The 25,708-nt window shown below is 44.4% G+C and overlaps 1 protein-coding gene across 1 annotated transcript in view; it reads left to right on the forward strand.

Annotated features, from left to right (window-relative positions):
• VPS53 (VPS53 subunit of GARP complex) overlaps nt 1-25,708 on the forward strand; it is a 121,936-nt gene that overhangs the window by 59,769 nt on the left and 36,459 nt on the right. Inside the window, exons 12-15 of the mRNA XM_081162258.1 lie at nt 4,903-5,004; nt 9,880-9,974; nt 19,755-19,997; nt 20,952-21,099. Coding sequence (XP_081018384.1) covers nt 4,903-5,004; nt 9,880-9,974; nt 19,755-19,997; nt 20,952-21,099 — 588 coding nt within the window. The remainder of the gene's footprint in view (nt 1-4,902; nt 5,005-9,879; nt 9,975-19,754; nt 19,998-20,951; nt 21,100-25,708) is intronic.

The raw sequence follows: 25,708 nt of genomic DNA on the forward strand, positions 1-25,708 counted from the left end.
TGGTTCTTGTGGTTTTGGAGGTGTTGGGAATCCCATGTGGTTTAATTAGTAGGAATTAACTTACTGTATGAAGAATTTTTCTTTCCTGTGTGGATGTGACATCAACTCTCATAGCAAAAAAGAATGAATTCTTTTAAAATTGGAAAGTCATTCATTTCTTGGCAAATTTTTGGTTTCATTTAGCAGCCCCAGAGCTCATGGAATATGTCATTTGAGTTACTTAAAATCTAAACCCAAACTTGTAATTCTCTATGGTTTACAACAGCTGCAAAGCGAGAATGAGAAGTGTGGTCTGGTTGGCTCTGACAGCAGGGCTCGTACGCAGAAGGCTGAGCTGTGCGCTGATTGCTCCCTGCACAGGCTTGTTCCTTCCTCACAGCAGATTAATCCGAGCAGCAGTGTGGCGCTCAGAATAGGGGTCTCCATCCGCCCTCAGCACTTCGTGGTGTCGCCTTTACCAATAGGGTCGTGGTTCCTGCGGTGTTTCGGGGGCTTTGTTGGAGATCAGGAAAGGAGGGAGCAGCTCAGTGATCCTGTGCCTTGTAATTTGATGGGCCCGTTGCTTTCATTTCCTGGAGAGATCTCAGAGAGACAAAATAGTAGGGACAGGGTCTTACTTGTGATTAAAAGGAATCATCTTTGTGAGACTTCTTGGCCCTATGCTCCCATGTCTTCCTCTTCTGAGAGTTGCTTCGCCCAGAGAAACGCAGCCACAGTTCTGCCTTAGTTAGCTGCCCGCCCCTGTGAAATGCTAATGAGCTTTCCCTGTGCGCCAGGCAGTGTGTTAAGCTGCTTTATATACTTAGCTCATGCCTTACATACAGTATCTCATTTAATCCCCATGACAGCGCTGTGCAGCGGGTGTTACTATCCCTTCACGTTTCAGTGAGGAACTGAGGCTTGGAGGTTAAGCAACAAACCCAAGTGATAAAGCCTGGACTCAAACCCAGGGTTTGTCGCTCAGTTCACGGTAACGCCAGCCATGCAGTTAATCAGGCTGAGAAGTGAATGATCCTTGGTTCCCTTCTTCCCTTCACCCTCACATCACTCTCTCAGCAAGTCCTCTCGACCTTATCTCCTGCATATGTCCCAAATCTGGCCACTTTTCCTGTCTCCACGGCACCAGCTTTGTCTACTCCCATACGAGCCCTTGCCTAGACCACTGCGGCAGCCTCCTAACCCGGTCTTCCTGCTTCCGTCACAGTCCATGATATTAGAATGATATTTTAAAGGTCTAAATAAATCATATCACTTCCCTGTTTAAAACTCCCACTGACTGCCCAATTGCAATGAGAAAAATCTAACCTTTACCGTGGCCCACAAAAGCCTATGTGTTTGAGCTCCTGCTGCCTCTCCTACCTCATGCCCTGTCTTCCTTCCTATCCTTCAGACACAAACAAGCTTATTCCAGCCTCTGCCCCAGGCGTCCCTGCTGAGAATGCTCTTCCCCGGACCTCTCCCTGACGCTCCTCCTCATTCAGGTCTCTACTCAACTGTCACCTCAACGAGGCCTTCTCTGAGCACCACAGCCCATCCCAGTTCCTAAGTTTTATTTTCATCACAGTGCTCCCCTTCCTTATTACTCTCATTCAGGGTCGTATTCCTAGTGCCTAGAAGAGTGCCTGGAGCAGAGTAGACTCTCAGTCCGTAATTGCTGAATGAATGGCAAACAGATGCTATTCTTTGCCTAGAAAGCCCTGGCCACCTCCACCTCTCTCCTCCCACCCCTTCACATATTTAACTCTGGAGTATCTTTCAGTTCTGGCTCAAGCATCATTTCCTTGGGGAAGCTTTCTGTGATCCTCTGTTGCATCCTTTCATAACAACCTCTACTTTTCCAGAATGGCCCTCACCACACATTTGTGTGATTATTTTATTAAAGCCCATCTTCCTCACCTGACCATACTCTTCATAAGGGCAGCATGTGGTCTGTCTTGCTCACTGCTTTACTCGTAGTGCCCGGCACACGATAGGTCCATTTGTTAGTGGATGAATGGAGGAATGAATCACTTTTTTTGCATCAACTTGGTCCACACTTGAAACGTGTGCCCCAAATGAATGAGCAGGAAGTTCCTTAGTGCCCGTGACTCCCTCAGGAATCTCATCAGGATGTTAACACTTGCTGACCAGTCACAAGATAACTCGTGTCTGCACTTACACTGATAGAGACAAACAGTGGGAATAGGAAAGACCTATAACAGTGAGCAAGTGGCCCATGCTCTGCTGCCCAAATGCCTTTTCAGTGCTGCCTTCTGTGCTTTACTTCTTACATTTGCCCATCAGACACTCTCCCAGTGATAGTGGAGCCCAGAGCACCCTCGGTTCACTTTACCGATGTCCACTTTTTGTCCTGATTTCCTTGTTTTTAAAGTGAGGTCCCCTTGTGTGTAATTGTGAGCTGTTATTGTCCACCCTGGTAGACCTAATGACAGATGAGGAGTGTGTAGTTCAAAATTTCAAATCCTTGTTCTGTCACTGAATAGTTCTGAACAAAGCTTTTAACTTCAGTTACTAACTTATTCTCCACATATCTAAAGGACCAAAAGACTCAGAACATAGAGATTCAGCTCAATAGTATGATCCCAAAGCCACAGTTGGGATCAGGAATCCAACACTATTAACTCATTTATCTTGTTGAAGCTTAGGCTTCATACATTCCCAGTCTCACTATTCCTCTTTCCCTATACTGCTAGCAACCCTTACAGAGACAATTAAAGCTTAGAAATTTTATTTTCAAAGGAACATTTCTCTCCAAAAATAGCCTACTTCTAAAAATAAACTTAAATAACTTTAAGTTTATAGGAATTTTTTTTCTGTATCAGGCAAGGAAGCCAAAGTTCTGCGTGTATAAGTTTGAAATGTTTGACTTGGTTGTTAGAGCATATTGTTTCTCAGCAGGATACCACAAAAATCATTATCCTACTAATGATTACCTTGAGCTAATGCATTATTCACAAGGCTTTCTTCGTGCACTGAGGCTCTGTCTAGCGATGCAATAGCATCCAAGTGTTTTGGCCAAGAATTCCATAGTTTACGTGAGAGTAAGCAGAATTGTTTTAAAGCCGAAACCAGACACAGACACAGGTGTGGTTTGTTCTTTTTTTTTTTTTTTTTTTTTGGTAATATCTTTAGCTGATATCCTGGCACTTGACAAAGTCATTCACACTGTAGTCCATCTGCTGTCCCTCTTGGCTTACAGATTAGTTCAAGTTTCTCCACTGATACGTGCTAAAATGTCACAAGCACATTTAGAAACTCCCTCTGCACCTGGCTTCTTTTTTTTTTATTAATCCTGACCCAAGGGTATGTTTATTGATTTTTAGAGAGAGAAAAGGAGAAAGAGAAGGAAACTTCGGTGTGAGAGAAAAACATCAATGTGAGAGAAACATCGATGGGTTGTGCCTCCCATAGTTGCCCAGCCAACCCGGGGATCAAACCTGCAGGGCAGGTATGTGCCCTGACTGGGCGTCACGCCTGCACCCAACGCTCCAACCAGCTGAGCCATCCAGCGGGGGCTGCGCCTGGCTTCTTGTCTCCAGAGAGCCATTCCTTGCCCCTTCCCCGCATCCCCAGCACCAGCCAATTCCTTTTATCCTGCTTGTCTGCTTAGTTTCCTTTCTGCTAGAACTCCCAGCTCCCTGGCATAAACAACATTTCAAGGTCAAATCTGTAAAAAATTCCAAAGAGCTGCCTTGATTCTGTTGTTGCGCTGGAATTATCATCACCAGCGTCCCTCGTATGGATCATGTGCTGCTTCTAGGGTTTCGTGCACTTTATCACACTTGGTCTTTCAAGTAGTCCTGTGACTGTATCCTCACTCAGCAGATGAGGCTGTTGTGGCTCAGAGGAGCTAGATGATTTGGCCACTGTAGCAGAGTTGGAGCTAAAACCTGCATCACCGCCTCCAGCTTTCCCACTAGCCTGTGGTCCCACTCGATATATTTTTGAAAAAGTGGTCATATTCAGAATCTGGGAAGTCATTTTTCTCAAGGAGATTTTGTTGCGGAAGGGACTTTTGTCTATAATCTAAAACACATAAGATTAGCTTTATTTTTTTAAGGTTCAGGCGATGAAGAGGTGGTAGTATCGCTATATCATTTGTTTCTTGAGGGTTCAAATTCAGATTTTTAAACAGATGGAGTCTCACTGTGTTGCCCAGGCTGGAGTGCAGTGGCATCCACAGGCGCAATCCCAGTGCTGATCAGCATGGGAGTTTTGACCGGCTCTGTTTCTGACCTGGGGCAATTCACTTCTTACAACCTGATGGTCCCCCTCTCCCAGGACATCACCGTGTTGACGCCCAACTTAGTGGGGACATCCCATCTGCATAGCTCCCTATAGCATACAACTCCTGGGCTCAAGTGACCCTCCTGCCCCGCAGGCTCACCACCATGCCCAGCTGTAGTTTGTTCTTGAATTTAAACCCATCTGGCATTTTAACTCATTCATATTTATGGAGTACCTATTACATTCCAGGCACCAGAGATAGGGTGGGGAACAAGACAGACATGATCCCTGCCCTCGTGGAATCTCGAAGACAAGCAAAATAAATGGGCAATTGCAACATTTTAGTAAATACCTGGGTAGGGGGTGTACCAGGTGGGATGGTGGCAGGCACATCTAACCCAAACTTGACAATAGGGAAGGCTTCCCAGAAGGAACTTCTGACTTGCAGGCCCAAGGATGAGTAAGAGTTTTAGCCAGGTTGGGATTGGGATGGAGTGGGGTAGACAATAAAGTTTCAAGAACATGGGAAGACCTGGAGGTGAGAATGTGGCTCGTGTTGTCTCAGTTCTTGCTCATTAGGTCAGATTTCATGAGTTAGCTGTTGGAGAGACTTGGAAAAAGCAGATCAATGGGGAAAGCTTGGAAAATACCTCTCTCTGTCTCATGTCTTAACAGAAAAAACTCGAGTCTCCACCCCCCTCCACCAATCCCTTCCTGGAGGATGAGCCAACACCAGAGATGGAGGAACTGGCGATGGAAAAAGGAGATTTAGATCAAGTAAGTCTGGTTTGCGCTTCCACCTGCAGCCTACCTAATCCTTATTTCTGAAATGGGCCTGCTCGCTGTAAATGTGATCCTTTGGCTGTTGACCATGTTCAGAGATTACAACTTTGGTGGTCTTTATTGAAAGCCTTTATCTGAAAGTGTATTTAGAAAACTGAGTGAAACAGCAGCCCTTCCTGCCCCACCTCTCTGCCCCCGAAGAGCCTCACCACGGGAATTAGCAACACGCACAAGCTTAATTAGCCCGTGAAGCGGGGCAGCAGAATTCTGCCCTGCCTCATTCATCATCTCCTGACCCTGTCGGCTTAGCTTTCGGTTGTACTCTCATCTGGTCCAGTGATGACGTGAGAGCCTGAAAGATCCCCGGCGAAGTTAGCACCGTCAGCTAGGAGAGGCCTCCACTTAGTGTAAGCCGATCACATTAGGCCTGGAAGCCATTGGGGAGGCCTGGAAACATCAAGGTGACCCAATGGCATATTTGGAGAGTTACTTTTCAGAGCACACTAGCACTTTCATTTCCTTCAGATTTTTCTGTCCAACTCTAAATTTCCTCTCCCTTCATCCTACAGAGCAGTGTTTTTGTTTCACTGCCATTTTATGACAAGAGGGGTTAGAGCAATAAATCAGAACTTTTTCTGTCTGGATTAGTGATCCTTCCTTTTAATTTTCTACACTTGGCTTCTAAAGAATTATTTTATAATATTATTTTGCTCCAGATACCACCAAAGGGAGGCTGGCTGGAAAGACTAGCTCTGGGAAACCCGTAGCAAGGCTCTTTGCAGCTAACCCTGTGTTCCTAGCACGGTGAGGGTAGGTGTACAATCCTAGCAGGAGCCAGGAGAGCAGAATTTCCAGGGGCAGTTCTGAAGTGATGCAATATAATGTGTCTGGTCCATTGATTCAGTAATTGTAATAGCATGGATACCTCACATTTTTATGGTGCTTTATAGTTTAAAGGTCTTTTACATGCTTTTTTTCATTTCATTTTCACAGTGCCTGCCTCTCATTTTTTATGATTTTGTATGAGCTGCAATGCCTGCAGCTCAGAGAGGTTAAGTGATTTGCCCAGAGTTACCTAGTCTGGAAGTAGAAGAGCTAGGACTGGAAGCTGGGTCTAGAAGTCAGAGATTAGGATTCTTTTCCTTGTGCTCTTTCTTATTACACTGTGATGTCTCAACGAAAAGTCAAGGGACAGCCCTGGCTGGTGTGGCTCCGTTGGTTGAGCGCCGTCCCATACACCGAGAGGTCACCAGTTCATTTCCCAGTCAGGGCACATGCCCAGGGCTTGATCCCCAGTAGGGGGTGTGCAGGAGGCAGCCGACTGATGTTTCTTTCTCTCTCGCCCTCGCCCTCCCTCTCTCTCTAAAATCAGTAAAAACATTTATTTGTTTTTTTTAAATAGAGGACATAGAAATGAATCCCATGAATAAAACTGAAGGGAGACCTTGAGGCTGTATTCCAGAGGTCTGTGCAAGTAAATGTAACTTATTTAAAACCATCCTATTAGCCAGCATGGGAGAAAACAAAAGATTTCTTCTAACACTTTGGGAGGAAGGACCGGGATGGGAAGGAGGACTCTGTTGATGTAGAGCCCATTCTTCTGGTGTATGTTCTCCGCCCACACTGGGTGCAATGCCTCCCCAGTGCTGGTGGCTGCCATTGTCACGTCCGGAACTGTGTGGTTGACTACTACTTAGATGCTGCAGTGCTGCCGTGAAAAGTTATCCCCTTAGCTAGCTAGTCATCTCTGGATGCTATTAAACTAGATTAGGATAGAGTCCCCCGTTACCTACAAAATCAGTTTTGCCAGACGAAAATACGATGTTTATTTCTCATGAACCTTTTTGCTCATTTCGGAAGCTCAAGGTTATTGTATAATGACCAAGACCTGCTCATTCTTAAGACACAGAACACAGACACATGCTGTAAAGAGAGTCATGAGCCATGTGGTAGGGAAGATGCCAGAGCCTGGTCCGTCATTGACTGACTATATGACCTTCAGTAGATTTTTAGTCTCTGCAGACTTCCCTCGTTTCTTATCTTTAGAGAGCTAATGACTTTCAAACTGATTCCTGAGTGCCCCCATCAGGTGTCACTGGGGGGTTGGGAGGAGACCAGGGCCCTAGGTAGCTCCAAGCAGAACAGTTCTATTATGAGCCACTTTTATCATGGACTTCCAGGTAAAATTTCTTTTGATTCAGGGATTTTATGTGTGTTTAAAAATAAAGTGCTAAAAATCCCTGGACTAGATTATCCACTTGCAGTTTAACAGGCTGTTGCTTGTTAGTAATAAATCATGCACACCAGTGACAAATGCCTCCTCACAAACCTTCCCCGACCTTGCAGGCCTCACCAGCACTTGTCTTGCTTGTGATTGATTAGGTAGGAGCTCCAGGAGCTCCCTCTTCCCAGCCACTTACTGGCTTCCAAGTTGGGTGCACAGGAGCCCTGTGGGACATGGGGAGGAAGTCCACAGGATGCTGTGGTGAGCTTAGCCAGAGGTAGTAGGGAAGGCCCCCGAGGTTATCCTGGGTTAGCCAACCCATCACCACACTACAGTTAGTGAACAGTGTGCCCTCAAGGTAGGGCTCACTCCTACTCACTACTGCAGTTTAGATTATGGTAAAGGGAGCATGACCTTGAAAAGGGCATTCAGTTTGAACAATCACCTGCCAGCATACCCAATGATAAAAAAAAAAAAAGGCATATGAAAAGAGACTGGGGATGCTAAAAGTATAAAAGAAAGAGGGAGAAGAAATAAGGAATTTCTGGTTAAAAATGTCCCCTTCTGGTGATCCGAGCAGTTAGATTTAATCTGTTTACATTGGATGGTAATAAAAGGAAATGGGGCCAGCTGCAGACCTCCTTACTGTGACAACAGTAACCTTTTATTATTCCATCAAACTCCAGGAGGAAATAGCTTAAACATCTGCAGCTTTTGGACAGAATTCACACACTCAGAAATCCAGCCTGAATGCTACTGCTAAATGACTTAGTAGATGCTTTAAGCTGAGAATCAACCCTTTGGGGAGCTGGATGGTGCAAAGGGAGACACCAGCTGGAGCTGAAATGCCAGCACCTATTATCTAAATATAAGCCCATTCATAGGCAGGGGGCAGCCCTGTGGCAAAAAAGGAAACTTCAGGCACTCTCTCCTATTGTCCTCTTTCTTCCCTCACACTCTAGAAATGCTGCAAGAGGACCAGGAACTGTGGTGACAGGTCTCTGTTCTCACTGCCAGGAGCGGCATTAGTGGGCAGAGGCTGGCAAAGCAGAGTCGCCTGCGGGCGGGGTTGGGACGCCTGCTGCATCCGATTATGCCTCTCTCCCGAGTGCCAGATTCAGAGTGTGCTGGGGGGCCTCATCAAGCACAGGGCCTGTGGAAGACTGATGAGGATGAGTTTGTCGAATGTCATGTAGCCATTTTCATTTATCACGTAAAACCTGTATTTTATACTTGTACTGAATGAGCTCTTCAGACCTAGAGATTTTTATCATGTCACTTCCGTGCATACATTAAAAGGAAAAACATAAGCAAAATAAAATAGGTTAAGATATTCCTAAAATTTTTTCACATTCAGAGTCCACATCTCCTGAGCTACTTTTTAAAAATACTTTTTATTTTGTGGTAATTACATATAGACTCATAAGAAGTTGCAGAGTACAGAGGTCCTGGGTGCCCATCTCCCAGCTTCCTCCAGTGGTGACAGCTAACACAGTGCATTATCAAAACCAGGAAGCTGATCCTAACCCCCTTTTCACTCAGGCATGGATTTTGCCACACATTAGTGTCCTCCGGGCCAACCAGGATGTTAGTGACACGCCATTTCTTAACAGTGCTTCCCTACTGTCTCTGGGATTTTCTGCCAGGCCATTCGTACCTATATCTCCCATGTTTTCTATTTTATTTTACTTCAAAAAAATAATAATATCAAACTTAGAGAAAAGTTTTAAGGATATTACAAAGAACTCTTAAAATATTTCACCTGGGTTTGCCAGTGCAGGAGCAACCAACGACGTGTCTCTCTCACATCGATGTCTCTCTCTCCCTACCTGTCCCCACCCGTCGTCGTCGTCCCCCGTCCCCCCCCCTCCGCTCTGAAAAAGCAATGGAAAAAGTACCCTCAGGTGATGATAAAATAAAAAGTATGCAGTGCTTTCTTTTAGGAATTTGGGGTGAGAGTAGAAAGTAGCTAAATAAAAAGTTAGCAACCCTATGTTGGTCCCCTACCCTTTTTCTTACATTTACTTGTTGATCAAATCTGACAGTCTAGGAACCATTGCAGGAAAGCAATGCTATAATAGAAAGAGTTCTAGTTTAGGGGATAGGAAACTTCCCCTGTGCCTTTGGGTAGGCTGCTAGGACCCTCTGGACCCCCCTTTCTTTAGGTATAAATAGTAGTAATAATTGAAGGTGGTTGTGAGGCACAGATGAGATGTTACTCTGTATCAAAGTGCCTGGCCCATAATAACAGTCAGTAAAAAGAGGCTATCAAAATTAGATCATGCAAAAGCACTTTATAAATTTTAAAGCACTATACAAATATAAGGTGCTGTTATTAGCTAGGATTTAAAAATTTTAAACATAAGTCAGATGATAAATAGCTTCCAAATTGAAAATGCATGTGTTATCAAAGAAGCAGTAAGTCTTTCACCAGACCAAGCAAGTAAACGTTGCTAACAAAGCCGCCTTATTGTTCACAAGTTGGCATGAATTATAATGCAGGATTTAGACTCAGTTTAGTTATATTAAGTGCTTCTTATCTATAAGTTAGGAGTGAACTTGGAGGGGAGGCTTACTTTGAAACTGCTTGAAAATTTGCAAAGACAGTTCAAGTATAGGGTTTCTTTTTCTTTTTTTCTTTACAGCCAAAGAAGCCTAAAGCCCCAGACAATCCATTTCATGGCATTGTTTCCAAGTGTTTTGAGCCTCATCTCTACGTGTATATTGAGTCCCAGGACAAGTGAGTGATGAACATTTTGCTGCTTTCTATTGCATTTTTCCCTCCTCTGGTCGTGGTTGGGCTTCCCAAGGGAACAAGTCTTTCCAGAGGTTGAAGGAGGGACCTGGCATGCCTGTGACCCTCCCTGGAAACCTGTTAAGGATATTTTTATCTCTCTTGAATGTTATCATTTATTGTATATAAATCTCAGAAGCCTGATTTTGACTCTAATAAGGTCCCAAATGGATCCCAACACCCCCTTCCGCCTTGGGCACTGAGCCCTTACATAGCTGTCTCTGTCAGCCCACGGGCTTTACAATGTGAGGCCCTGGGAAATGGAGGAAGACAGCCTAATCTCTAATGTATATGTTTTCAAGTATAATTTGTTTAACTTTTCAGAATAATTTAGACTTACAAAAAGATTGTAAAAAATTCTCATAGGCCCTGTCCCAGAGAATGTTAACATTTTCACAACCATAGTTATCAAAATCAGGAGGGTAATGTTGTCCCATGAATGTCCTTTTTTTTGGTCCGAGATCCAGTTGTGCATTTAGTTGTCAGGTCTTTTTAGCCTCCTTTTATCTTGAATGGTTCCTCAGTCTTTTCATTACCTTTCATGACCTTGATACTTTTAAAGAGTATTGAGCAATTGTTTTGTACAGTGCCCTCAATTTTGTTTTGTCTAATGTTGCCCCTCGATTAAATCCAGATTATGCCTTTTGGGCAAGAATATCATAGAGGCCATGCGGTGTCCTCAGTACATCATATCAGGAGGCACATCGTGCGGATTTGCCGATTACTGATGATGCTGACTTTGATCACTTGCTTTAACGGGTATCTACTGGTGTTCTCTGCTGTGAAACCACTATTCTTCTCTTTATATTTAATGAGTATGTTGCGGGGGGATACTTTGGGACCTTGTAAATATCCTGTTTCTCATCACACTTTGCCCACGCACTTTGACATCCCTTGATGACTCCTGCCCGACGTAATTATTACTGTAGTGTTTGCCAGATGCTGATTGTTTCCGTCGATTCTTCTACATTTACTAATTGGAGTTCTATAAGGAAGTGCTTCCCTTTCTCCCCCATTGATTTGTTTGTCAGTATGGACTGATGGGTTCTTATCTTCTTTTATGGATTATCATTTATGTAATATATATGCATCTTACAAACTTAAGGGCTCCAGAAAATGTATAGAGCAGCCCATGTAGCCAAGTTTCCTTACAGCCAGAATATGTTCATGTTCCAGTGCCTCCTGTTCAGGCGAAGGTGGGAGACCTCCTCTCATCTCTGAATCTCTGCCCACAGCCAGAGTATGCAGACCCTTCCACACTGGAAGGTGGATTTTGAAGAGGTCGGGTTTCAGGAACATCCAAGCTGACTGGAGACAGGCTGGCCCAGGCTCCAGGGGGAGGCCTGGTGTCCTGCAGAACTGCATAGGAGGACCAGAGAGTGGCTCACGCAGGAGAACAGCAGTGGCTGTGAGACAGCTCTTGAGGAGAGTTCTCTGGGAAAGCATTTAGGCGCTGAAATCCAGTATATTTCTTTCTCTCTTTTTTGCCTTTTTTAATGATTCTGTCGTGGGTTAGTGAATTCTTGTTTCAGGGGTAAACCATAAGATTAAGAGACTATTTCACATGGAATCACTATATGGAACGTTATTATTATTCACCTACCTGGTTTTTCCTAAGTGTCAACCTTTACCAATTTATTTCTACAAAACGGTAGCAACGTAGAATACAGGAATTCTCTTCTGCTGCCACACACGTGAGTTGTGAACATTCCACGCCAACGTGTACAGTTTGGAGGGGAAGGCTAAGCAATAGCCTCAAGCATGCTGCTGAACATAGGAATCTTTTATTGAAAAAGATTAAAAGTTAGATAGCAAAGTCTTCATAATGTTGCTCTCATCATTGAAGACTCAAGAAAGATAAAAAGTCACTGAAGATTAAAAAAAGAGGGAAAGGAAGAGGCCAGGAGGCTGCTTGCAGCAGTGCCACGCAGGCAGACCATCGTCCTGCAGCAAGTGCGTACCTGGTAGCAGCATTGTTTCTACTGAACTGTGTGCAGCTACACTTAGAAACCCATCAGAGCGAAATATGGCCACCATCAGTCAAAATCCGAAAGAAAGAAGGCAAACAAAATAACTCTAGGACAAATACACTATAAGTAGGTGGACATTTATGGAGAATAAATCAATACCTACATTCTTGGACTGTCCCATCCTGCCCCAGTAAAAGTGTCACCTGCTTGATTCTATAGCTAGCTTCTTTTTTTCTCCCCGATGACAAAATGCTTCATATTAAAACCCCAGAAAAGGAACTTGGTAAAAGAGTTTCTACACTAGCAAAGACCTCCTTGCTGTTTCCCCAGCGAGATAAATTCTACCCCCACCCAACCCACCCAGAAAGGTCGCCTGGACATTTTTTGCCCTGGAATGCCACAGTTTTCGTCCTGCCTCTACCCGTTGGGTTATGTCTGCAGGCACACAGAGGGCCGTAGTCACTGCTGCCTCTGCTGCACTCAGAAGGGTTTCTCAGGAAATTAATAAGACACCCAGAGAGGGCGAGAAAAAGGATCTGCTATTTGCTGACTAGACGAACAGGTCTTAAAGCAACCCACCTGGATGGCTGTTTTTTGGACAAAGCTCCTTCTTCTCTTATCAACCCAAATTTTTAGTTTTAAAAAGGCTTAAAAGCTATTGGGCCCAGGGTTTAAAGTGCCTATGAGATGACCACATACTTTCCCCAAACCTACCTGGTCTAAAGAAGCCTTTTCTCGAATTATTCTAATTCTGGTGGCTATCCTTTTCACGTGGCCTTGATTCATATAAAGCATACTCATTGTTCACGGTACTTTGGGCAAAGAGCCAGACCTCCCTTCCTTAGGGACTCTCCATTTCTCTATGAAAAATGAAGTGCTGGCCGCTCCTCCTGCCGTTTGGCCTCGCTAGGATGTTTCCACAGCACGAGGGAAGCGGCGGAAGCTACTCGGAGGAGAACTGCGTAGGCTGTGCTGTTGTCGCTCCAGGATAAGCAGCATAAAGCTCGAAGTAGAAAACAGAATTCACGAAACCCATTTCCTCATCTGCAAAAGGAGAGGATCAGACCAAGTAATACTTAAAGCAGTGCTTACTGTTTCGAGTCGTAGATCCCTTTGAGAACCCGACAAAAGCCGGGGACCCTCTTGCCAAAACAAATCTTCATGAGCCCACACCCTGTTTTTGAGTACAGTTTCAAGGGGATCTATAAAGCCCTTCCTCCCGTAAGTCAAAGAATCCTACGGATGGGGGAGAAACTCAGGTGGGGACTGATTTTGTACAAATCACTCCCCTTAGAGTTCTGACTCAAAAATCTTCAAGGGAGGAAAATCGTAGACCATTCACAAGCTCTGAGATGACAGAGACCCAACACAGAAATAACATGGGCCTGGGTGCCAGACAGACCTGGATCTGAGTCAGAACTCTGCTCTCACTAGCCTGGGACCTCGAGCATGGTCCTTAACCTCTCCGAGTTTGTACTGTCCTCTCTGCGGTAAAGTTAATAATGCCCCCCTCATAGGTTAATGGTGAGGATGAACTGAGGTTACATATGGGTACTTGGCACAAGTACATGGTGCTCAGGAACTGTGCCTGCCCTGCCCTCCCTGTGATCTTGTTCCAGGCTCTTAGGCAATGGTTGGGTAGCCCCATCAGTGCAGTCAGCTTTCTGTTGGGCCTGGCCTGGGGTCCATCCTCTCATCTCCCCAGCCTCTCACCTGCCCAGGCAAAGTTCTGGCAGCACCTTCCCAGCCCAAAGCCAAGCAGCAGTAGGAGGACTGCAGAGCCAGTACCGCAGGAGGAGGCAGGAAGTGGGGATGTCCCTGAAGCCACCACTTTAGCAGGTTGGGCTAAGCTGGCATTCTGTGCTTTAAGCAGCTTTCTCAATTTTTGTTTATGTTCAAGGAGGAAGTTAGTATACCAGAAGAGATCTCTCCACAAAGGCACTTTGTTCACTTCTTTCAGTTACATCTCAAAGAAATAATTAATGACTCCACTTCTGCCCATTCTCCTGAGTTCCCTCTAGTAACTTTTGTTGAAATAGAGCTCCCCCTTCTTCTGGCTTTGTCAAACCTAGAGTTTCTCTGTAACTTCATTTCAAGCTTTCAAGAGAGTTACAAGAATTATACATAGAGCTCCTATAGATCCTTCACCCAGATTCCTCAACGAACAGTTACCTCTCCTTCCTCTCTCACATACGCTCACATATGTACATATACTCACAGATGTGTGCACATGCATATTTTCTTCTGAGTGATATGAATTCTCAGTTGCAGATAAGATGTGCGTTACTCCTTAACACTTCACTGTGTGTTTCCTGTAAATAAGGGCACAATCTACGTGACTGTGCTACAACCTTCAAAATCAGGAAATTAACATTGATACAGTATGGCCGTTTAACCCATTGACCCGCTCCATTCCACCAGTTGTCCCAGTCATGTTTGTTATAATCCAGGATTTATTCTAGGATTATGGGTTGCGTGTATTTTTCTCTTTGGTCTCCTTCAGTCCAGAAGAATAACTTATCCTTTCTTTATCTTTCGTGACCTTGAAATTTTTGAAGAGTACTGGCCAGTACTTTGTAGAATGTCCCTCCGTCTGGTGTTTTCTCATGATGGCTGATTTATGCAGAAGTGAGGCTGTGTTCTCAATAATCCATGTCCAGAGGCGCCCAGTGTCAGTTTGTCCCTCAGCTTGTGGTGTTCATTTTTATTACTCAGTTTAGATAGTGTCTGCCAGTTTTCTCTGTTTATTAATAAGTAATTATTAGTGTCAGGAGAAATTTTGAAACCATATAAATAGCCCTCTTCTCATCTTTCACCGACTTCTTTTACCACCCGTTGATACTTGCCTGAATCATTCATTACTAAAATAGTTGTCAATGATGATTTTTCTAATTCCCTCCTTGCTTCTACACTTACTATTTGGCATTGTATTTTAAGCAAAAGCTTTCTCTTCTCCCCATTTATTTATATCATATGGACTCAGCGATTCCTATTTTATTCAATGGGTTGTAGCCATTACTATCTTTCTCTTAAACTTTACGTTGGAATAAATTTAGACATACAGAAAAATTTCAAAAATGGTACAGATTTCCCATATTCCCTTCTCCCACATTCCCCTAATGTTACCGTCTTACATCACCATAGCACAGTTATCAAAGCCAGCAAGTTGACATTGGTACAGGATTATACTAAACACCAGACCTAACTTGGATTTCACCAGTTATCCCACTGAAGTTCTTTGTCTCTTCCAGGATCCATCATTATTTATTTTAATGCCCAAATAGCCCCTGATTTGGCCCTTGGAAGCCCCTTCAGACTCACTTTCACCTTAGTTGTGTGCTCCTGTCACTTCTTTAAGCATTTCTTTTCTGGTACAACGAGATACACCAGGCTCGTCTTGTGCTTTCCGACCTCAGCTCTGAAGTGTTAATTTTTTAGGATCCCTTATTCCTTTGATGGGAATGATATTTAGAAACTAAGTTCTGGTCATCAAGTAAGTTCATTACTGCTTGGGTGTCATGCTTGTAGGTCCTGTCGCTGAGAAAGCACAGAAATATATGTATGTGTATATACACATACCTCTGTATCTTTTTAAAAAAATCCTCACCCGAGGATATGTTTATTGATTTTAGAGAGAGGAAGGGGGGGAAGAGAGAGAGAGACATCAATTGGTTGCCTCTCATACATGCCCCAACCAGGGACCGAACCCACAACCCAGGTATGTGCCCTGACTGGGAATCGAACCCAAGACCTTTCAGTGTACAGGACAACACTCTAACCAGCTGAGCCACACTGGCCAAAGCCTCTATATCTATTTTTACACCTAGTTCTATATTATAATTTGTGCATTTATGCTGGTGCCTCCAATCTAATCTAACCATAGGGATTCTTCTAACTTCCTCCTTTTCATGTCTGTAACTGCCTTCTACAGCAGTAAGAAACTTGGCTCCCAGTATCCTCCTCGTATTTACTTATTTGCTCCATTTACCTATATGTAACCCATATCCCAGTTGGGCTCAAGCCAAACCTTGGCTTCCCAACCCACAGGCCATACCAGAGCCAAATCCTTGGCCCCAACTAAAAGGAAGGGGGAAAGGGGCGTAGATTAGTTTGAGTGTCCTTTAATTAACAAGTTCTGTAGCTTCCTGGAACCTTAAAGGCGTTTGTCCATGCTTACCTCTTTGCCAGCTTTTTCTGACTACCAGCTTCCTCTCCCAGTGCTATCACTCCTTTACTTCCCAATTAGAACATTGTATTTATTAGAACATTGCTGAGTGCAGATCCACCAGAAGAAACTGCCCTGGTCATCCATAGATAATCTTGGTCTGCAGTGTGGGTTTTCTTCTCAGTATGTTTTCATATTTCCCTGTAATAATACCACTCTGCAGTAGCCTTTGTTTCTAGGTCATTTTATTTATCAGTGAACTCCCAGAAGTATTTCACACGCCCCCCTGAAATGCTTATACAGTTCTTGGGCAAAAACTCAAGCTACAGGGAAAGGGGGAAAAGACACCGTCTACATCCATGACATGTTTCTTCAAGCTGGAGAGAAAGTGAACAACAGCAATAATTGAAATACCATATATCTGTATAGTGCTTTACAGTTTTGAAATCAAAGCGGAGTATGGTGAGTGGGTAGAGCTTAGCTTTGGTACACAACGTGAAGGGATAAAGGTATGAATAATTTGCTGTGGAAATACAGAGGAGTGTGTAAATCGAGCCGCAGGCAGGCTTTTCTCATTTCTATCTTCTACCTCAGCCAAGCCCCTCTCCTTCCCAGCCTGTCTTCCTCACACCATGTTCTGTGCTCACTTCTGGCTCCATGCCTTAATTCTCTCACCTGAATCTGCTGTGGAATTTTCTCTCTAGTGTCCTCTGTCATTTCCTTTGTCTAAAACAAATTATTCATTTTGCATATACCGCAAAATTAACATTTTATTGCTGTCTGGGAATCTAAATATCATAAGCATGAGGGTCCTATCTCCCCAAACAGATCAAAGCTTCTTATGGGCAGACACTGTTGTCTTAGCATGAGCAGCACCTTGACCAGGACTTGACCCTTTTTACCCTCTTACTCAGTTGTAATTGTTTTAGGGGATAGAAGGTGCCTCCTTGTGATTCCAGTCAACAAACCAGTTGATGTGCCACACAGCCTTTCTCCTATAGCCCTACAAGATCTTGCCAAGGCTCGGAACAGTATTTGGTACTTGGAAGAAATAACAACCTTTGCTTTCATTTATGTCTTACACTTCCAGCCACACAGAGCCTTGCATATACTAGGTGCTCGACCAGTATTTGACTGGATTGGCTCCTTCCCACCCCTTCATTCCTACCCCTTAGGGACTGACACCAACATAATTGGGAGATTAGGGTCACACATAAGCGTGAGGGGTGGGCCTAGCGGGAGCAGAAGTAACGTAAACATGATGCCTACTCTCATGGAGCTTATGACATATGTGAAACAGAGAAGATTCTACTGCTGTATAGCAAGCAGCTTTCACCTTTTGTACCAACTTCAGCTTATTAGAAGTGGCCTTCTAGAGTGCTGTCTCAGAAACTATTCTGGCCCTGGCTGGGTTGGCTCAGTGGTTACCACGTCGGCCCGCTGATTGAAGGGCCCTGGGTTTGATTCTGGCCAAGGTCGTGCACCTCTGTTGCAGGCTCATCCCCAGCCCTGGTTGGGGCGCATGCAGGAGGCAACCAATCGATGTGTCTCTCTCACATTGATGTTTCTCTCTCCCCGCCCCTTCCACTCTCTCTAAAAATCAATGGAAGAATATCCTTGGGTGAGGATTTTTAAAAAAAGAATGATTCTGAAATTACACCAGAGATCAGTGAAAAGGGTGCCATTATTGATTAACGTTCCTCGCAGCCCAGGATGAGAGATGGTCCACACGCTCTTGAATATTTGATAGCCTTACAGTGTTTATTTAAGTGTAAAAAATAAAGTGTCAGTGTGTGACAGGTGACAGACTGAACTAAAGATAGAGGATTGTTGTGAGTAGGAGTTGTCTGGGTGCATCCTGAGCTGAGTAGAGAAGGGGTGGGAGGACATTTCAGCAGAGGGAGGCATCCAGGCAAAGGCCCAGAGTCAGGGATGGAGCTTGGAGCAGGAGGCGGTTGAGGTGAGTCTCCCTGAGTCAGTGGGTCACTGTGGAGGAGAGGAGGGAGACTGAGTGGAAAGGTGAGGCAAGGAAAGGTTGTGAGGGACGGGGCTGGAGAGCCTCCAGTTCCTTCCCTGCTGCTGACCATCGCCACAAAGACCTAGCCTGGGCCTGACATTCTTTGAGGGCAGAATGGCTGCTGCATCTGGATATAATAAACTTTCAATAACAAAAGCTCTGGAGTAAAATGTCAATTTTCCCCTATTCCTGCTAATTGATGCTGTGTGTGGTTCTTGTCATTTTCTTCCTGACTGTTATATAAATACATTTTTAAAGCACAGCTGGATTCCTGTAGCCCTAGACAGCCTCCTACAAAGATGCAAAATGTCAAGAGGAGTGGGAACCCTTCCTCCCATTTTTCATACGGCACAACTGTGCAGGGAACAACCGATACAGATAGCCCGGCTGGATTCTAACTAGTGATGACTCATTACAACTGCAGCAAAGTCAGTGACGTTTGAATGGGAAATGGGGGGAACATTTCAGCCTTCATCACCGCTGGGGCCTGGGCAAACCTGGAGCTGCTGGGACCCTCTCCTCTCCCAAGATTTGTTATGCCTTTAAGTCTGGAAGTTCTAAGAAAAGACTGCATTAAAAGAGAAAGAAGGCATTAGAATATTTCCTTATAGTTTGTTTGGGCATCTCTTTTGTGGGCACATTTAGGTTAATGATACCTGAATATTTGCTGACATCATAACCTTTATGTGTTTTAGGAGGTAGTAAGGTAGAGTGGTTAAAAGCATGAGGTTTGGCCCTGACTGGTGTGGCTCAGTTGGTTGACCGCTGACCCATGCTCCAAAAGGTTGCCCGTTCAATCCCCAGCCGGTTGCAGGGTGCATACGGGAGGCAACCAATTGATATTTCTCTCCTTCTCTCCCCTCCATACCCTCTTCCCCTTCTCCCTTTCTCTCTCTAAAAATAATTTAAAAATTTTTTTTTAAACATGAGGTTTGAAGCCAGGCTGCTTGGTTTTGAATTCTGGCTCCCCAACTATCTTGCTGTATGACCTTGGACAAGGTCCTTAACTCTTCTGCACTTCACTTTTTGAAAATGAGGATAGTAATAGTTACCCACTTCATACAGTTTTTGTGAAGATTAAGTGAAGTTCATTGAAATGACACTTGTACTGACATAGTGCCTGGTATATCATAAGTGTTCAGAAAATGATTACTGTCGTTATTTAGGGTTTACATTTGTGGAAAGGGAAGATGGTCCTAATATGGTGGTAGACCAGTGCATGTACTTAAGTGGTAGATTCTGGGCTCAGCTCTGCCACTAAATTGTGTGACAAACTTTCTAGCCTTAATTTTTCATCTCTTAGCGGGTTCAGTAATACCTTATCTCCCTAACAGGGGCTGGGGGTCATATGTGATCATGAAATGCCGTGAAAAGTATCAAGCAGCATGCAAATGCCACATGCTATTGCTGCTGTTATTGTAGGACTCGTAGGGGGGTTGATGATGATACTGATAGAAAGGGGTCTCATTTTAAATGTAAAAACATTACGAATGATTTACTCATGGCAGTCAAGCACACGAACTTGCTTTCTCTTTCTTGAAATAGAATAACAGTTCAGGTTTTCTTCCTCCTAGAAACCTCGGAGAGCTGATAGATCGGTTTGTGGCTGATTTCAAAGCCCAGGGGCCACCTAAGCCCAACACCGACGAAGGGGGTGCCGTGCTCCCCAGCTGCGCTGACCTCTTTGTCTACTACAAGAAGTGCATGGTGCAGTGCTCTCAGCTCAGTACCGGGGAGCCAATGATCGCTTTGACCACCATTTTTCAGAAGTACCTCCGAGAATATGCCTGGAAAATCCTCTCTGGCAACCTGCCCAAGTGAGTCCTGTTCTTCCTGATGGGAGTGGTGAAGTAAGATTCTGAACATACCTAAATATGGGATTCTTTAGGGAAACCCAATCCGAAGCTATTGACTGACCTGCTGAGAGTGTCAAGGAGGAAGGCACCCTAATTGAGTCCCCAAGGGCCCGAGACTATTTCCTCTCTAAGTGGGATTCCACAGCTGGTCCAGACCGTTAGAGGAAATGCCCACCCTGGCTGCCAGCGTAGGTCAGATCTTACCACAGTGGACTCAAGGGAGTCAGTTCATTATATATGTATTTCATTTTCATAGATTCGTCAATGGGTACTTGGCCAAAAAAGGGGGGCAGTGATGGGTAAAACTTAAACAGCAGGAGCATTCCACTCGGGCCATTCAGTGAGCATATGTCCTGGGATGATGAGTAGACAAGAGGCATGAGGCTGCTCTCTCTTGGTCTCATTGTGTCCCAGAGTCTCTCCTGGGGTATGTGGATCTTGCTGTGTAGGCAGAGCCTAATGTTTAAAGATGTAGTGGGATTTAGGTGGGGGGGTTGCATAGCACAGGTCCTGATTATAAGGACTTCGCTGTATTCACTGGGACATTAGAGTGGTGTTCTATTGCTTATTACTTGAAATAAAAGATTCATTCAGCTGGCATTTGAGACATTCTGGTTATACGACTGCAGTGTAGATTGCTCAGCAGCCTTCTCCGTGAGGATCAGTCGTCACGGTAAATAGGACTGATTACTGGCTCACTGCTGGAATCATCTCTTTCTATTGTGATGGTCAGAGAATTTAAACAGATGACAGTCAAGGTGAGGTCAGTAGGAAAGGACTCATTGTGTGTGGATTTATTTGGGCCATGTCCAGCCGTCTTTCCTTCCCCCCTTTCTCTTCTTAAAATGTGCAGTTCCCAGTTCAGGAAGCAAATGAAAAGGCCCGGCCTGACTACTTCCTGTTCCGTTTCCTCAGGTCCACAGGCAGCAGTGGAGGGCTGACCATCAGCAGCCTCCTCAAGGAAAAGGAGGGCTCCGAAGTGGCCAGGTTCACCCTGGAGGAGCTCGGCCTCGTCTGCAGCATCCTTAGCACTGCCGAGTACTGCCTGGCCACTACCCAGCAGGTGAGCCGCCCTGCTCCCTCACCCCACCTCCTCCTGAAGCATCCCGGCCGCTTAGCTCAATTAGTAAGAGTATGGGCCCTAACAAGGCCACATACAGCCTTGGGTAGGTCAGTTGGCCTCCCACAGAGGAAAGCTGGCTGTGCCGCCAGAAGACGGACATCTTGCAGAAGGGCCTTGGTAAAGGGTCCTGGGCGAGAAAGTATGACTGATCTCTTCCCCAGAGTTATGTGAGCTGCGTAAAGGGTATGGCCCTCTTAAAAGTAGGTCAGCAGCCCCATCTCCTGTATGAGACAAGCAGGAACAGACCTAAGGGTACCAGGACCCAGGCCTTGGTGGTGATGAGTCACAGCCAGCTATTCCATTCTTAGAAGCATGACTAGGCCAAGCAGAATCCTTGGGGCTTTTCTGTGTCTCCTGGAATTGACCGAGCAGCCTCAATCTGCCTAAACAAACAACCATTGTTTGGAAGTTGACGTTCAGGAACTGTGAAGCAGGAAGGGATGATGCCTCTCCTAGAGTTCCTCATTAAGGGAAGGAAGACCCAGAATAATTTACCACTCAGCCTTAGATGTGGGGTTAGAAGCTCCTTTTCACATTTGATCTGGAGTTCACCTGTGGCCAAGAGAAGGCACGTCACTGGGGGAGGTGCTGCTCTCTCCCCTTTTTTGGGTTTATTATTTACACATGTCTAGATCATAGGAAGGCAGCCATAAATTATGGTTCAGACAGGACAGCTTGGAGCCCCTGTGAGCGAGAGCAAGAATACAGAGTATGCCAAATAAGAACCATTCCCCCCAGAACTTCCCAGTGGGGTTATGCCAGCCAGGGGCGGAGGCAGCAGCACGCTCTGCCTGGGTCGGTTATACTGAGTCACACGAGGAATGATCTGTGAAGGTTTGGCCACGGGGCCAGGGACAATCATCTGTTTAGCCCCAAGAACTCCCAGGGCAGGATGGCAGCATCTGTGAGGACCTCCAAAGCAGGGGTCCCAGAGTTCTTGGATGAAGAAGCACCGTGTAACCATTCTGTGTGTGTGCAGAATAAGAAAGAACACACACACATATATCAATTTATTGTTCCACTTATTTATGCAATCATTGGCTGCTGCTTGTATGTGCCCTGACCAGAGATCGAACCCACAATCTTGGTGTATGGGAACAATGGTGTATTAACTGAGCTACCCAGCCATGGTGGGGGTTGTTTTTTCTTTGCAATTGTTTCTCATATAAGAGCCCGCCTGAATAATCCCTACTGGTCAAAGATGGGACATATAAACATCAATGAGAAGGTGAACCACAATGGATTGAAACATCAAATATGATTCAGTCTGTTTGAGCATCGACCTAGGATCCAGGAGATCGAGGTTCAATTCCCCGGTCTGGGCACATGCCCGGGTTGCGGGCTCAGTCCCCAGTGGGGGGCGTGCAGGAGGCAGCCGATCAGTGACTCTCTCGTCATTGATGTTTCTCTCTCTCTCTCTTCCTTCCTCTCTCTGAAATCAATAATGACATATTAAAAAAAAATTCATTTATCACCTTTGAAGACACTAAGAAACCATGGGAATGAATTAAATACTGGTAAATAAAGGGGAAATTCTTATCCTGCCTTTCCTATCTGACTTTTACCTCAGGATAACCAAATAATTGACAATGGGAAGTATCTCTTTATAGCAGAATTTTAGCTAATCAATGAAAAAAGATAGAATTAGAATATCATTCTTTTAAAAATAAATAAATATATATATATTTGATTTCAGAGAGAGGAAGGGAGAGGGAGAGAGATAAAAACATTGATGAGAAACATGGATTAGCTGCTTCTTGCACCCCCAACCCCACCCCTACCGCCAATGGGGATTGAGCCCAAAACTCGGGCATGTGCCCTGACTGAGAGTCAAACCATGACCTCCTGGTTTATGGAATGTCACTCAACCAACTGAGCCACACCGGCCAAGGTAGAATATCATTTTTTTATACTTCCTAATGGAATAATGGATCTGGGCATTGACCATCAGTGGCCACTGATGTTACAAAAAGAGAGACAGGCAAACATCATGTATCTACTAATAGAAGTACACAACACCATCATGAAGTAGTTTTCTAAAAAGGAAAGAACCTGAATCTGCTCAAGCTTCTGCAGTTAACCTTTGAGCAATGCAGGGAGTTAAGGGCACATACAGCCCCCAGCCCCGCACACACTCAAAAATTCATGTGTAGTTTTTGACTCCCCAAAAAAAGTAAGCTAGAGAAAAGGTTATTAATATTATTATAAAGACGAGAAAATCTTTACCATATTTATTGAAAAATAACCACATATAAGTGGACAGTTGAAACTCATGTTGTTCAAGGGTCAATCAACAATACATCAAACTACAATTTATAAGAAATACAAGGGACAAAGGAACATGTTAATTAATACCTTGTGGATGCAGTCAACAAAATCCAAACTCTGGGATAATCCACAAGGCAACCCAGTTTCCTTTAAAAAATTGCAGGGGGTGGGGAAGGGGGAGGAGAAATGGAGGGAGAAACCAGAGACTTAAGAATCTGAGCCCTCAACAACCAGTAAGAAAAAGTGGTGCTGAGAACAGGAGAGAGAAGGCAGCTAGGATCCATAGCTCTAGGTAATCAAGATTGTCACCTTCAGCCCCCGTACAGCCAGGTGGCCTTCCTTGCATGGATTGCCAGCGAGGTTCAGCACAGTAAAGGTGACTGGGGCAGATGCCAGGTGGGTCCGAGTCAGTTCCTTTTGCCGGGATCTGCTTGCTTCCAGAGTGCAGAGAGCTGCAGAACGATGACCTGTAAAGGAACAGTTTCCAATTTATTCTCAACCCTCATCTTCTCAGAGAACACAGCAATAACAAAAGCTTCTGCAATAGGGATACTAGTTTGTAGGTTTTTATTGTGGATAGGCCTCTTAGGAAAATCTTAGACTAATATCGGCCTCTATTTCTCCTGGCTGAAAGATATGCGGAATGTCTTCATTTCCTCCTTCCAGTGAGGACCAAACAGATGAGTAATAAAACCAATTTCTCTTTGTATGATCAGTTCGTAAAAATAAAAAAATCCCTGTGTACTACGTCCTTTCTAGTTTACTACGAAATGTTTTTGAAAGTACTTTCAAGCTGTTTTAAGAATTATTCATACCTCTAGTTTGTTTTTCACTTAAGAGAATGTTAAGGCAGGGAAATGTGAGTTAAGATACCTACCACTCTCTCACCTTCTACTGGTTCTGTAACACAACATATAAACTTCCCTGTGTCCTTAGAAGGCTGGGAGGGCAGGGAAGAACTACATAAGGAACACTCAGCCTTCCTATGAAGCTGTATGTCTCTTGGTTTATGCCTTTCAAACTGGGCAAGACTGGAAGCGACAGTGTCGTAGGTAATTGCTGGTCATTGCCTTTCCCTGGGAGCTTGAAGGATATGTTTTTAGTGGGAGTTTACTAATGAGAAACAGAAAAAAAAAGGGGGGATGGAATCCCAGCAATGAAGAATTGGAAAAATAAAATTTTAAAAACAATGCCTGTAATGTATCAATATTGTTCCACTAATTGTAACATTTTTACACTTAACATTTGCATGGGGTATTTCATTCACTCATTCATTCATTCATTCATTCATTCAAGAGTTCTTTATGAAGCACATATATATGTAACAAGTGCTGATACTAATTAACAGTGGTGAACAAAGTAGCCATGTTTCTTTCTGTCATGGAAATTAGAAAGGATGGGAGAGCCAGATAATAAATATGTAAGCCTAGATGTAACTTACATTATTAACTTACATTAAGTTAATAACTTACATTTATTAATATCTTACATTTAACTTACATCTTATCTTACTTACATCTTATCTAACTTATATCTTAACTTACATTAAGATAATATGTAAGCCTAGATGGTAAGTGCTAAGAAGGAAACAAATGTGGCAGTGCTAGTTAGGGAGTTGCCTGCAGAGTAGAGTGGACAAAAAGGGCCTGCTCCGGCCAGTGTGGCTCGGTTGGGCATCCTCCTGCACACCAAAAGGTTGCTGCTTAGATTCCCCATCAGAGCACATGCCCAGGTTTCAGGCTCAATGTCCAGTAGGGAGGCAGGAGGCAGCTGATCCATATTCTGCTCTCATATTAATGTTTCTCTTTCTCTCTCCCTCTCTCTTCCTCTTTCTCTAAAAATCAATAAAAATATTTATTTTAAAAAAAGAGAGAGAGAAGGGCCTCTCTGAGGTGGTGACATTGAAACAGAGACCTGAGCGTTGAGAAGGGGACTGCCAAGTGAGCTTGGAAGGGTTGGAACGAGGGGGCTTGCTAGGGAGTGTTTCAGGGAGAGGAAGTAGAAAGCCCTGAGGAAGTTTGAAGGCCCTGAGGGGTAACAGACTTTGGTATTTCCAAAATTTTAACTGGTCAATTCACCTGAAGCCAAGCCAACAAGAGGGAAAGCTGGATGTGGGCAGGAGAGAGAGACAGGACCCAAGTCATGGTTAGAAGTTTGGATTTTATTTTCAGTGACAGGAAGAGGCTGCTGAAGAGTTTAAGCATTGTGAGACTGCACCTTAATCTGTTTATCAGTCCCTTACAAATACGCACGTAGATTGTTTCCAGCTTTTCAGTAATAA

The sequence above is a fragment of the Miniopterus schreibersii genome (genome assembly GCF_964146895.1).
Source record: "Miniopterus schreibersii genome assembly, chromosome: 16".
In the NCBI taxonomy this organism is placed as follows: domain Eukaryota; kingdom Metazoa; phylum Chordata; class Mammalia; order Chiroptera; family Miniopteridae; genus Miniopterus; species Miniopterus schreibersii.